The 15508-nt window shown below is 37.6% G+C and overlaps 2 protein-coding genes across 2 annotated transcripts in view; one reads left to right on the top strand and one right to left on the bottom strand.

The window, feature by feature from the left end:
• The window catches only part of LOC132007656 (transcription factor SPT20 homolog), a 5305-nt gene extending 2219 nt beyond the window's left edge, over positions 1-3086 (bottom strand). The window contains exon 1 of the mRNA XM_059385906.1: positions 1563-3086. Within this exon, the coding sequence (XP_059241889.1) occupies positions 1563-3086 (1524 nt within the window). The remainder of the gene's footprint in view (positions 1-1562) is intronic.
• Positions 1-15508, top strand: part of LOC132007192 (interleukin-1 receptor accessory protein-like 1) — a 494275-nt gene that overhangs the window by 92354 nt on the left and 386413 nt on the right. The gene's annotated exons all lie outside the window — the stretch shown is intronic.

Below are 15508 nucleotides of genomic sequence, written 5' to 3'. Positions count from 1 at the left end.
GTAGTTGACAGGGTGGCTGGAGGAAGCATGCTAACTTGTATCACTTCTGCAGAGGATTTCTGGGAGTTGGCCATGACCGGGGTGGCCAGGGTTCTTTGTGATGAGCCGGTAGTTGACAGGGTGGCTGGAGGAAGCATGCTAACTCGAATCACTTCCGCAGAGGATTTCTGGGAGTTGTCCATGACCAGGGAGGTCAGGGTTCTTTGTGATGAGCTGGTAGTTGACAGTGTGGCTGGAGGAAGCATGCTAATTTGAATCACTTCCGTAGAGGATTTCTGGGAGTTGGCCATGACCTGGGTGGCCAGAGTTCTTTGTGATGAGCCAGTAGTTGACAGGGTGGCTGGAGGAAGCATGCTAACTTGTATCACTTCTGCAGAGGATTTCTGGGAGTTGGCCATGACCTGGGTGGCCAGAGTTCTTTGTGATGAGCCGGTAGCTGACAGGGTGGCTGGAGGAAGCATGCTAACTTGTATCACTTCTGCAGTTGATTTCTGGGAGTTGGCCATGACTGGGGTGGCCAGGGCTCTTTGTGATGAGCTGATAGTGGACAAAGTGGCTGGAGGAAACATTCTAACTCGAATCACTTCCATAGAGGGTTTCTGGGAGCTGGTAGTGACTGGGGTAGACAAGGTTCTTTGTAATGAGTTAGTAGTGGACACAGTAGCTGCAGGAAGGATGCTAATTTGATTCACTTCCTTGGAGGATTTCTGGGAGTTGGCAGTGGCCTGGGTGGCCAGGGTTGTTTGTGATGAGCTGGTAGTGGACAAAGCAGCTGGAGGAAACATGCTAACTCGAATCACTTCCGTAGAGGGTTTCTGAGAGTTGGTAATGACTGGGGTAGCCAGAGTTCTTTTTAATGAGTTAGTAGTGGACATGCTTGCTGCAGGAAGGGTGTTAGCCTGATTAACTTCTACAGAGGATTTCTGAGAGGGGGCCATGACCTGGGTTGCTAGGGTTCTTGGACATGAGCTGGTAGTAGATAAAGTGATTGGTGGAAGCATGCTAACTCGAATCACTTCCACAGAGGGTTTCTGGGAGCTGGCCATGACCTGAGTGGCCAGGGTTCTTTGTGATGAGCTGGTAGTCGACAGGGTGGCTGGAGGAAGCATGCTAATTTGATTCACTTCCGCAGAGGATTTCTGAGAGTTGGCCATGACTGGGGTGGCCAGGGCTCTTTGTGATGAGCTGGCAGTGGACATGGTGGCTGGAGGAAGCATGCTAATTTGATTCACTTCCGCAGACGATTTCTGGGAATTGGCCATTACCTGGGTGGCCAGGGTTCTTTGTGATGAGCTGGTAGTTGACAGGGTGGCTGGAGGAAGCATGCAAACTCGAATCACTTCTGCAGAGGATTTCTGAGAATTGGCCATTGCAGGGGTGGCCAGGATTTTTTGGATTGAGCTGGTGGTAGACACAGTGGCTGCACGAATTGTGCTAATTCGATTCACTTCCACAGAGGATTTCTGGGAGTTGGCCATGCCCTCGGTAGCCAGGATTCTTTGTGATGAGCTTGTAGTAGACATGGTGGCTGCAGGAAATGTGCTAACTGGATTCACACCCACAGTGGGTTTCTGAGAAAGACTTGGTGGCTTAGAAGCAAGAACAGGAGATGGAGATTTAAGAAAGCTGTTTCCTTGCCATGGAGTTAAACTGTTACCTGATGAAGTCTTTTCTGAGCTTAAGGGAAGTTTGATGGTTGGAGATGGATGTGTGAATCCCTTCCCAAGGACTGAAGACTGACCTAAAAGGATCTTAGGCTGTTCAGTTTCTTTCCCTGGAGGCAGCTGGCTGAAGTTGGCTGAGTCGCTGGAAATATGTGAAGTGGTGACTGGACATTTGGCCTGGTGCGGGACTACCACCTCTGGCTCAGTGACTACCACACCAGCATCAGTCTTTGACCCAGGCAGGACACTATTTGAATGGTCATCTGTGGAGGGGTGTGGAGAAGACATCTGTCTCTCATATCTGACTTTTTTACGTCGTCTTCTTTTTCCAGAGATAAGTGGATCCTTAAGTGACTGCATCAAGGTCAGCTTTGTCTGAGACTCATCACCACCTTCATATCCAAATACAGAATCATCTTTTATCTTATGGGATGGCCACACTGTTGGTTGTGAGCCATCATATTTGACAAAATTCTCCCATTTAGCATATTTCTGCACATCCACTTCAGAAGGTAAAGCCAAGTCACAGGGTCTCTGTTTCCACATATCTACATAATCTGCTGCTTTAGGAATTAAGAAGTCAGAATTCTCACTTGTTTTACTTTCTTTGCTTTTTTTGCAAGAAGTCAATACTGTCAGCTCAGGAGGAGGTGGAGAATGAGACAGCTCCCAGTGCTGATTCAGAGAGGGTGCAGAGTACCTCTTGAAGCTCCTTTTCATCGGCCGAGTGTTCATCTTTTGCTTGTTATAGAGCAGCCTATTTGCAGTGCAGGCTACGGATATAGAAGGATCCAGACACAGGGGCTCAGCAGTAGCCAAGATCAGCTGGCTCTCAAGCGACAGTTTGTCTTCCTGGGTCCATTCCTGGCCATCGCTGGTTATGGACTGCACGTCGCAGGCTAACGTCTGCATGGTCGGGCGCAGGAGAATGTGCCTGCTCTGGTAGCCCGGAGGTTCCCCACCGCTGCACTGCCTGTAGTCCCGCACCTGTGCTATGACACACCCGCAGTGGAAGAAGTTCACCTCAGATTTTTCCAGGAGGTCCAGCAGAACAGGAGGTAATTCTTCAGCATCCAGATATTCAAGAAATTCCCCTTCTTCATAAGGCAGCCGAATAGTCTCCGAACACGCTCCATGTTTCTCTTCGAGCATCAGCGAATATCCCTCTTTTCCTGGGTATAGGTTGACCACTAAACACGGCAACGACTCTCTCCTCACGAGCTTCTCTAGCAAGTTCACGTTGCTTCTTAGCTCCTCCGGAGCCTCCGGCTCTCTCCCACATTCTTCCACATAGATGTCGTAAAGCTTCTCGTAGAGAGAGGCTTCCCCACTCGACGAGACTTTCCTTTTAGGAGGCCTCTGCTGGGCGCCTGCGATGACATAGTCTGCACGGTCCAAAGCTCGTTCTAAAGCCTGTTGCATCGTGTTACAAAAGGGGCCCGCAAAGAAGAGAAAATGCAAATGCCTGGCAGAGTAGGAAAAAAGCCCCGCCCTTCGGGTCAGTATAGTCTTGCAAGCTCCGCAACTCCACAGTGGAACCACCAGCTTAACTTCAAAATTGACACCAAGAAACCCACTAACAAGAAAGCAATACACAGAATTCTTGCAAGTCTCTGAAAAATACCTGTATCTATACAGGCTGCCACCACTGCGCTGGGCCTTGCCTCACCTCGCCTTCCGTCGTTGCCCTTGGTTAAGCCGGAAGTCAATGCGAAGGGGTCAAACTATAGAGCCTTCTGTGCGCTTGCGCGCTACCTCAGGCTGCACCTTCTGCCTCCTTGGCGGTGTGGTTTTCAGTGGTCTGTACTTCCTGTTGTGGTGCCTGCACTTCCTGTTGGAAGTAGGGCAAGACGTCTGTGTCCAGTCAATGCAGTTTAACAGGATAATAACAACAACCTTTTATAGAAAGTGATTCAGTGCCATCCTTTCCCTCCTTTGTTCTCATAAAGAGTAAAAAAAAATTACAAATAAAAATATATCCTATGTGCTCTCCTTTCCGCATAGAAAATGTGTGTTCAACCAACAGCTACTTTGAGAATGAATTATGAGGAAACTAATATGCTAGAATTGAGACAATAGTATCAGTGAAAAGTGACTTGCCATGTAGGAGTTAACAATTGCCCTGGTGAGGCAAACAGATAATCAGATAAATAGAATACACCACAATTTATAGACTTGTGGGCAGAGTGATAAAAGAAGTTCTAAACATGGAGAAGTGAAAAAAAAAAAAAAAAAAAACTATTCCTAAAGGAGATGATAGCTGAGCTTTCTTAAAGAATGAAAAGAAAGTTATCAGACAAAAGGATTCAAGTCATGGATTTTCTGAAGTAAGGAGAGAAATCTAGACTACAGCTGTAGATGAGGATGTTACCCATTTGAAATTATTTTCCAAAGAGTTCCCACCATGAGTCATTCATCTTAAAAAGCTACTCAAAATAAAATTTATCTAATGCTCCAGGAACTTTACCAAGCAGACATTTTTTTTTTTCAAATGACATTCAACCAACTGAAGTAATAGGCTCAAGGTTATAAAATGGTAAGCAGTTGAGGCGGGATACAAATCCAAATCCCTGACTGTGAAGCTTAACCTCTTTCCACTTTTTTCATGAAACTAACATTAAAAACAGGAGCATCTAAAAACATTGACAGAAATTTTGGTTGTAGTTGCCCATCTGGACATCATCTTATATGCAAATTTTGTGGGTTTTTTTGTTTTTGTTTTTGTTTTTACAAATGTAAAACATTAAATTACTTATTTTGAAACAAAATTGACAACTCATGAAGATGCCCCATTAGAACCAGTCATGGAAAAATAAATACACAAAAATGGTGAAGAAGTTGTTTTGGAAATGTGTCAGGGGATGAGTGAAACAGGTGATGGAAATTAAAGAGTACATTTATGATGAGCCCTGAGCAGTGAATGTATAGAATTGTTGAATCACTATATTGTACACTGGAAAATGATATAACACTTTATGTTGATTATACTGGAATTAAAATAAAATACTTAATTAAAAAAATAAGTAATGGCAAGAGATTTGCCTTACCAGATGTTATATTGTATTAAACAGTGTGTTTGTTGTATAAATATCAAGAGAAGTAAGTTGAACAGTTCGATATCTAAGATGTAATTCCCAAAATATGCAGGAGTTTGACACACAGTAAATGTGGCATCACATGTCAGTGGAGAAAAGATAATGTTTTCACTCAGTCTTGTTTGTAAAAAAGGAAACTGAAAAAAATACTTTTTTATGTCTTAACATTTCTGTAAAAATAAATTAATCAATGATGAAACTATAAAACTACTGGAAGAAAATAGTGAAAAATTTTAAAATGAATATAATTACAGAGTACAGAAAGACTTTCTAAAAGTCCCCAAATCCAGAGGGTATAAAAGGATTGATGTAATTATTAGAGAGAAATAAAAAAAAACTCTCTCCATGTCAATCAAGATAAAATTAAATGATAAATGGCAAACTGACAGAAAATATTTGAAATAGAATTCAAAACAAACCAATATCCTTCCTATAAGAAAATCCTGCAGCTCTGCCATACTGTTTTATATTTTGGGGTCATTTTTGTTGTTTCCACCAGTTGTCTTTATACTTATGCCTTTATGTAATCAATCATCTTAGTATTCTTCTTTCCTTACTTTGATTTTTCTATGATGTCAGCTTACAATATTTTAATTCTCGTGTATATGTTAATGAATCAGGTTACTCTATATTCCTTTCTCTCTTCTCTTTGCATTTTTTTAGTTATGTTATCTCTACTTCCTCGGAGAAAATAATGTTTACATATTATTCTTATAACTGTAATACTTAATACTTCCTTTATTTTAGTACCAGATCATCAATTATGTATGCTCACTACCAAAATTTCTCTAAATCTTTCTCCATTCTTACATTGTAAAAGTTTTTCATTCTCTATTTTTAGGAAGCATTTATGTATACGATATTTCCTTAGATTCTTTTTCTAATGCTTAAAATTTTGCTGGTAATAAAATCTTGGCTCATATTCTGTTTTTTCCTTTAGATTCTTGGGAATGTTACTCTGTTGTGCTTTGTGTTTTCTTTTTTGTAAGTGACTTGGCCTTCTCTGGAAGTTTGGAGGGATTATATTTTTAATTTTATTTTACTTCATTTTATTTTATTTTTGATACAGTTAACATACAGTGTTATATTAGTTCCAGGTGTACAATATAGTGATTCAACCATTCCATACATCACCCAGTGGTCATCATGACAAGTGGCCTCCTTAATGCCCATCAACTTTTCAACCCATCCTCCCACTTCTCTCCCCTCTAATAACCATTAAATTGTCCTCTATAATTAAGAATCTGTTTCTTGACTTATCTCACTCTCTCTTCCCCTTGCTCATTTGTTTTGTTTCTTAAATTCTCCAAATAAGTGAAATCATATAGTATTTGTCTTTCTCTGCCTGACTTATTTACTTAGCATTATAGTCTCCAGCTTCTTCCATGTCATTTTAAGTGACAAGATTTCATTCTTTTTTATGGTCAAATAATATTCCACTGTGTGTGTGTGTCTGTGTATATGTTCCATTGTGCGTGTGTGTGTATATATATGTGTGTGTGTGTGTGTGTGTAATGCTGCTAAAAACATACGGGTCCATGTATCCTTTTGAATTAGTAGTTTTGTATTTTGGGGAGGGGCGGTAAAAACCCAGTAGTGCAATTACTGGATCCTAAGGTAGTTCTGTTTTTAACTTTTTACGAAACCTCTTTACTGCTTTTCACAATGGCTGCACCTATTTGCATTTCCACCAACAGTACAAGAGGGTTCCTCATTCTCCACATCCTCATCAACACCTGTTGTTTCTTGTGTTTTTGATTCTAGCCCTTCTGACAGGTGTGAGAGGTAATCTCTCATTGTAGTTTTTTTTTTAAAGATTTTATTTATTTATTTGACAGACAGAGATCACAAATAGGCAGAGAGGCAGGCAGAGAGAGAGGGGAAACCAGGCTCCCCACTGAGCAGAGAGCTTAATGTGGGGCTTGGTCCCAGGACCCTGGGATCATGACCTGAGCCGAAGGCAGAGGCCTTAACCCACTGAGCCACCCACGTGCCCCCTCATTGTAGTTTTGATTTGCATTTCCCTGATGATGAGTGATATTGAGCATCTTTTCATGTGTCTGTTGGCCATCTGGATATTGTCTTTGGAGAAATGTATGTTCATTTCTTCTGTCCATTTTTAAATTAGATTATTTGTTTTGGGGGGTGTCAATTTATCTAAGTTCTTTATGTATTTTGATTACTAACACCTTATCAGATATATCATTTACAAATATCTTTTCTCCTTCAGTGGGTTGCCTTTTAGTTGTATTGATTGTTTCAGTCACTATGCAGAAGCTTTTTATTTTAATATAGTCCCAATAATTTATTTTTGTGTTTGTTTCCTTTGCCTCAGGAGACATACTAGAAAGAAGTTTCTATAGCCAATGGCAAAACAGTTACTGCTGTGTTCTCTTCTAGGATTTCAATGGTTTCAGGTCTCACATTTAGGTCTTTAATCCATTTTGGATTATTTTTGTGTATGGTGTAAGAAAGTGGTCTAATTTTATTATTTTGCTTGCTGCTTTCCAGTTTTTCCAACACCACTTGTTGAAAAGACCCTTTTTTCTATTGGACATTATTTCCTGTTTTGTTAAAGATTAATTGACCATATAGTTTTGGGTTCATTTCTGGATTGTCTGTGTTTTCTATTCTGTTCTATTGGTCTTTGTGTCTGTTTTTGTGCCAATACCATACTGTTTTGATTACTACAGCTCTGTAATATAACTTGAAGTCTGGAACTATGATGCACAATCACTTGTTTACATATAAAATTCCTGTTGGGGTGTCAAGGTGAAATTTTCCTCTGCTTTGTGTGAGTGTGGATGTGCATATGTGCACATGTGTTTTACAACTGTTATTTGCTGAACTGATTATCATTTTTCTGGATTTTACCCCCGAACAAGCAATAGAAGATACTTTGAACTGAGTAGAACCGGGAGATCCCATGGTTACCTGATTCCATATTTCAAGATGACCTTTTTTGCTGTCATGACATGTGGATCTTATTATTTTTATTGTTGTTGTTTGTGGTGGTGGTAGTTTTTAATGAATGGAACACTTTTTCACAAGTCTGGTTTCTTCTGATTCTTTGACCCAATCTTGGTTCACTAGAGCCCTTTATTTATAGTCAGCTTCCTCCCTCACCTTCACCATTAAGTCTTCAAAGGAAACATTTCCTCTCAAAGGTATCTCACTCTCTTCCCAAGAAGGGTTGACCACCCCTGGTCCTGTGCTCTTTCTGTGCTCCTTTCTTTTGATACCTCAGTAACTATGGTCTAATCTACCTGTCCTCAAATTGTTTCTCTGTATTTGCCACCTCAAAATTTGGCCTCAAGGCTGTCTACAAATTAATAAAAATAAGATCACTAGCCTAGGAGGAAAAAAAGGGGGGGGTCAAAATGACAGTTCACAAAAGAAGGAATACAAATACTACTTAAGTATATGAAAAGACATTCAACCTCACAAATAAGAGAATTATAAGTTAAGAATTTTTTATTTTAATAAAAGTCCTATTTTTACCTATTTCATTACCAAAGATGAAATACTTTATAGCTTATCTTGTTAGCTAATGGTGTGGGGAAACAGACAACTCTTAAACACTGTTGAGGGTGTTAATTGGACCAAATCCTATGGATAACAAAGAACCTGATAATAGGGTTTGCCCCAAGATTTAACTTCAGGGTGACTGAGGCTCATAGGTAGAAATTTTCCACTATTAGTATATGCTCATTAAAAATGAACTTAATTTTAAATTTTTTAAGTGCAACATTGCACTTTGCAACATAAGAGCACTCAAGAGGAAATGAATAGCAAGGACAAAAATCTAGGGAAATTCTGGCATTTAACTGCAAAGAACTGAGTGAATAGTGGCACAAAAGGAAAACCAGGAAAAGACCTTCTAATAAAATCTCAAGATGACTGGACATAAATAGTATTCAATGTCATATTGTACTCAAGCCAGATAATGATTGAAAGCCAAGAGATTTTTGGTAACACTAGTAACATTTTTTGAGACATAATGGAGAGAAAACTCAAGCCATAGTAGAGAAAGCGATGAACTTGTGTTGAAAAAATGAGAATAGTTTAAAATGCCACTGAAAGATTTGTATTAGTGCAGGTGAACAGGTAAGTTATAGGTAGACGTACAGTACACAAATGTGCACACCAAGACTGCCTCTCTAAAATCTCTTAATAATGCACTAAATGGGTCAGGTAAATATAAAATGCATAATGATATTATCAGTAATGCTATTTTGGAATTTCAGAAAAGGATGTAAGCCTTCATGTAGACTTTTATTTGACAAATGAGAAACTAACACACCCAAAGCCACAATTCAAATTAATGACTTATTCATGTTATGTGCTTTATACATTATAGACATAATAAATGGTAAATAAAGACATCAGTAACTTCAAAGTCAAAATAGGCAGCAATACTTCATATAATTTGGATTTTCTTTAGTAAAGAAAACCAGGAGCCAGAAGCAATGTAACAGCTTTTTCAAATTAGCCACCAAGGTAGTCAATTACAATTGTATTTAATAGACTAGTGAATGGAAGGGTTTTGAGAATGGGAATGATTACAGTGCTGTTGTATAAATTGTAGCTTCAAGAAAACACTTAAGTAAAAGATATCCAGTTAATTGTTATGATATTGTTCCTGTGTGTATGAAGAATAATTTGGGAAGGCCCTGCATCTTGATAAAACTGAATATAATGGGATTGAACTCCTCCATTCCATAAGAGTTTTATTTGTCTGGCTACCATCATAATGGATTTTTTGAAAAGATTTTATTTATTTATTTGACAGACAGAGATCACAAGTAGGCAGAGAGGCAGGCAGAGAGAGAGGAGGAAGCAGGCTCCCCACGGAGCAGAGAGCCCGATGCGGGACTTGATCCCCGGACCCTGGGATCATGACCTGAGCTGAAGGCAGAGGCTTTAACCCACTGAGCCACCCAGGCACCCCCCATCATAATGGATTTTTAAGGAAGAAGCAGATATTTTAACTAGAATTCATGTATACAATAAAGCCATTTTCATTTCTTTGTAATAGTTGTATCATATGAGAAGAATATGAGAGATAACCTTACAGTACTGATAGCAAAGTAGGTTTGACAGATGACTCTTGGAAAGTGTCTTGTGTAATTATCCCACCTATCCTCTGGCTAGGGATAAGTGTTTTTCATATGACCTATACTTCTGAAAATACTGAATTTCAAAATATCGTTCCATGTACATAGCTATTGACATCTGCGAATATATATCCATCTAGTTCTAGAGTCCCACTGGTGATTCTTCCATCAAAAACTAAGAGTAGAGCAAAGCTAATAATGGGCAAGCCCTCATTCATGCTGCTTTATTTATTTATTTCTCTCCCTGATACTGCATCTAGGGATGCCTTCCACTTTATGTCTCATGGCAACTGCAGCTTTTCCTGGCAATAATATGAGACAAGTTTAACTGAATTTCAGCTGTATGGGACTTCACTCCCAGAAAGGGTGTTCTATTTATATTGAAATTTTTTTATAAAAATGAAAAGTTGGATCTGGAAAACATAAATGGAGGAGGACTACATTCACAGTAGGAAAAGGAGATTAAATATTAAGGGTTGTGTGATTTATCTCTTTATGAGGTGCTGCTGCAAAGGAGATTAGGCTTTTAAAAAGTGGTGACCTTGATATAAATTCCATATTTAGCCAGAAATATTATGAACAATGAAGAGTATGTGAAATAGCAATGCGAGTGAGAGGATTCAAGTGTTGTAGTCAAGCTGATAGTCATCTAGGGGTTAAGCCATAACTACACATCATAGTAACAGCAGTGGTCCGTGTTAAATAGCTGTTTGTCCATTATAAAGTTTGTTTACATTAGGATGTTATTTGCTTTTCACACAAGGCTAGGAATTTAAGTATCCTTATAATTTTATGATCAGGTAACTGAAGTTCAAGGAAGACTAGTTACTCCTTCATAATCACACAGTCTATTAGTGAGTTCTGCCCATGCAACTGCCCTCCTCCTTCCTGTATTCTTTATCATATTTTGGTAAAGATTAGACACATTTGTGTTTTGTTTTTGACACTTTTAACCATATCTCTAACATTACTCTGTGACATTATATTCTGGCAGTCAAAGAGTAAAGGAGTTTATTCCTATATTTTTTGTTGACAAAATATTTAATGTAATTGTCACATTATAAACATGTTTATATTTTTATAAATATAAACATTATAAACATGTTTATATTAAAGAAATACAAATTATTAGACTTTTTTTCTAAAAGTGGCCTTTTTTTTTTTTTTTACCAAGGAAAGTTATCAGATTGCTGGCATTTAAATCATTTTCTCTTTTAGTGAATGGTAGGTGACTCAGATTAATGGCTCTTCTTTCTAGTCAGAAAAATTTAAAAATTACTTTTCGTTGGAATTGATACTAAAATTATGTAAATGGATTGAAAAGAAACCAACTGTGAAATATGCATCTCATATAGAATAAAAAATTCTCTCCCCAAAAATGTCTAATTCTGACTTCATATTTTAAGATTTATTTGTTTGTTTGAGGAGGAGGAAGAGAGCACATGGGAGTGGGGGTTGGGACAAAGGGAGACAGAGGGAATTTTCAAGCAGACTGCTCATTGATCATGGAACCCAACTTGGGGTTGAAACCAAGGGTCAGTTGCTTAACCAACTGAGCCACCCAGGAGCTCTGTAATTCTGCCTTTAAGTTAAACTAACTCACTGATTAATTCTGGGTTGTTGTTGTTGTTGTTTTGTTTTTTTCTTTTAGAATATCAATAAAAGACCTTTCATCCGAGATAGGAAAATCCAAAAGTGTCTTAATTTATTAATTTATTAATGTGCCATGTTTATACAGTGTTATTTGTACTACTTGCAAGCATATAATTATATAATTTGTGTACTTCTTTATTTTACCTCATGGGAGACTTTGAGGAATTTATGTATAATGTAGATAAAACATTTAGCTACTTGTTTCCTAAACTACCGTATTGACCAGGATCTAGTCAGTTAAAGAAAATTCATTCCAAGTATTTCAATAGGGGAAATTTAATATTCAAAATAAGTTATAAATATGGTAGAAGAGCTGAAATGGCATGAAGCATTCCAGGGGTCAGCAAAAGCAGGAAGCCACAGCCAGCCCTCTGTGGAGGGGGAAAAGAGAAGGAGGAAATGGAATACCCGACTCCAGAACCTCAAACGACAGATCCTCTCTTGGAGAAATTTAACCTTGACATCAGCTAGTAGGAGAGCCTGGTGAAAGACAGACATATTAATGGGATAGAGTGGTGAACAAGGCAGTTGAAACTCCTGTTCTCGTGGCACTTCCACTGTATGGAAGACAAAATATATATCTATATACAAATAAAAATTAAGAAAATATCGATTAGTGATCATTGATAGGATAAATATAAAGCTGAGTGTTAAAAAATTATGAACCTTTATTGTTCTCATAGATTTTTTTGTATTTGATTTTTTAAACATTGTATTAAAATATTATTTATCTTAATTATTGAGTTTCTGATACCCTCTCATTCACCTCCTGCTAGTTTTGTTGGGATGAGGCTTTAACTTCTGAAAAAAATTCTAGCTATTTAGCTTGAGCAGCTAAAGTAAAGATTTATTTGTGGGGCATCTTAGGTCTCAGGTAACTTTTTAGATTTCAAATAGGTATGATAAATAGGCAACTAGATATGTAAGTTTAGAATTCAGAGAGAGCTGGAGATACAAGCACAGGAGACAAAATACAGAGATGATATTAAAGTAAGAGGGTTAAATATGATTACATAGAGGGAGATTAGATGAGAGAATGCATAAAAGCTTTTTTTAAAATAATGCCTTTACTAAGATATAATCCACATGCCATATAATTTGATGCATTTAAAGTGTATAACTCATTGTTTTTTATTGTAGTAAAATATACGTAACATAAAATTTACCATTTTAACCATTTCTGATCATATGCTTTAGTGGCATTACGTACGTTCACAGTGTGGTGCAACCATCCCCACTATCCATTTTCCAGAAATTTTTTGTCATTCCTGACAAATTCTGTATGCATTGAACAGCAACTGCCCATTCCTCTCTTTTCCCTAGCTCAGGTAACTTCTCTTTTGCTTTTGTCTCTTTTGTTTATCCATTCATATTCTGATACATTTTTGAGTTCTTTCTATGTTTTGGAATTGCAAGTAAAGCTACTATGAACATTGATACGTAAGTATCTCTTTAAGGCCTTGCTTTCAGTTCTTTTAGGTATATCCTTAGGAATGGAACTGCTAGATCATATGGTAGCTCTGTGTTTTAACTTTTTGAGGAATTGCTAAGCTGGTTTTCCATTGCAGCTGCACCATTTTATACACCTACTAGTGATGCTCTATGGTTCCATTTTTTCCACATCTTTGCCAAAACTTGTTGTTTTCCATTTTTTATAATAACAATTCTAGTGTCTGTGAAGTGGTATTGTACAAAGCTTTTTGTATAATACTCCTCCCTCTACCATTTCCTCTCATTAAAATATAAGCTCCATAAAAGCAATCACTTTGCTTGTTCGCTGCTTTATCCCCAGCTGGACCAGACATTTACTCTGCTCAACAAATATGTATTGACTGAATTAATGAATTTTAAATGCTTGATAAGCAACAATTCACTCATTTAATAAAATGATGTTATATATTCACGCCTAGGTTAGGTTGTGTGTTCCCTGCTGGGCTTAATGGTTTTGTTTTATTTTTATCAAATGGCATGGCTTTGCTCTGGGAAGGGTTAGAGGAAATATACTGAATTTACATAGAAAGAAACTATCTCAAACCATTAAGGAGAAAAGTCAGTGAAAGAGTTCAAAAGTAAAATTAGAATGTTGTGGAAAAAGCAAGCAAGAGCTCACGTGTTTACCTTCACATTTGAGCACCAAGCTGGTGGTATGAACATATTAGTCTCAAGGGTGGTAGCTGCAGTCTCCTTTTCAGATAGACTTTCTGTCTTCCATTTACTTTACCTCCAAAATTCTCTTGGGTAAGGAAGAGTTTTTGTGGATACAGGTGTGCTGTTTTGTCCCCTTTGTCTTTGCAGAAATTACGCTAGTTTTTATATATGCTGAGTTCAGAGCGGTTACTCTTTGTATGAAACTCTGATCATGAATTTTGGTAAGCATTATATGTTTAAGATGACACCAGTATGTAGAGTCTGGAAATATGTACCTTATTAATTTTATGGAGTAGATTTGGTTTTTGTCTTATACATGTAATTAGAAATATAATATCAATGCCCTTAATAATTAAGATTATTTACCATCTCCATGGTTAATTTTATTTATTGTATTTTTCTTCTGAAGTTAAGGAAAGCAAAGCTATTATCAAAAAAATATTGGTCTGAAATTCTGCTTTTTGATCGGGTCTTTGCCTGGATTTAAGATCAGGGTAATGCTGGCCTCACAGAGAGTCTGGAAGTTTTCCTCGTGTTTGCATTTTTTGAAACAGCTTCAGGAGAACAGATATTATTTCTTCTTTGAATGTCTGGTAGAATTCTCCAAAGAATCTGTTAGATCCTAGACTCTTGTTTTATGGGAGGTTTTTGATCACTCCTTCAATCTCATTACTACTTATTGGTCTATTCAAGTTGTCAGTTTCCTCCTGTTTCAGTCTTGGAAGTTTATAGGTTTCCAGGAATGCATCCATTTCTTTTAGATTGCTTTACTTATTGGCATATAGCTGTTGATAATAATTTCTATTTTATTTATTTATTTTTTACAGAATCAAGATCTTTATTTTTCAGATTTAAAAACAAACTTTTATGAGTATACCATGGGATTAATAAATCCTGACACTAATTCAAACTAATCAGTTTTTTTAATAAAATAAGGAATAATTTAAGAACAACAACAACAAAAAGAACCGGAATAGGTAATTAACAATGAGAGTTACTCTTTTTCAAATGACAGAAACATATTTTCTGTTATTTGTGGAAGCCATTATATCATCAAGATACCAAGCAAACAGAATAGGAAAACAAACTGTTTTTAAAAATTAAAATGAAGAAGAATAAATGAAACAAGATGGGATTGGGAGGGAGACAAACCATAAGTGACTCTTAATCTCACAAAACAAACTGAGGGTTGCCGGGGGGAGGGGGTTTGGGAGAAGGGGGTGGGATTATGGACATTGGGGAGGGTATGTGATTTGGTGAGTGCTGTGAAGTGTGTAAACCTGGTGATTCACAGACCTGTACCCCTGGGGATAAAATATAAGTTTATCAAAAATAAAAAATTAAAAAAAATTAAAATGACGTATAAAAATTGGAGAGGGCTATAGAAAATTTTACCCAGATTATTCGAAAAGTCTGCCTTCCTGATGATTAAAATACTCATTTCCCAGGTAACATTTATATCTCATTGGGCATTATTGGAGATCTGGTATGTGATTATTCTTCAATTAATTTTACTGATTCCATATGAACCACCTTTTTTAATTACGGATGGTCCTTAACTTATGATGGTCTGATTTATGATTTTTTTTAAAGATTTTATTTATTTATTTGACAGAGAGTGATCACAAGTAGATGGAGAGGCAGGCAGAGAGAGAGATAGAGGGAAGCAGGGTCCCTGCTGAGCAGAGAGCCCGATGTGGGACTCGATCCCAGGACCCTGAGATCATGACCTGAGCTGAAGGCAGCGGCTTAACCCACTGAGCCACCCAGGTGCCCTGATTTATGATTTTTTTTAATATTTTATTTATTTATTTGACAGAGAGAGATCACA

The sequence above is a fragment of the Mustela nigripes genome, chromosome X, assembly GCF_022355385.1.
Source record: "Mustela nigripes isolate SB6536 chromosome X, MUSNIG.SB6536, whole genome shotgun sequence".
Taxonomy (NCBI): domain Eukaryota; kingdom Metazoa; phylum Chordata; class Mammalia; order Carnivora; family Mustelidae; genus Mustela; species Mustela nigripes.
Note: the sequence above shows the minus strand (reverse complement) of the source record. Positions and strands in the feature narration are given on the sequence as shown.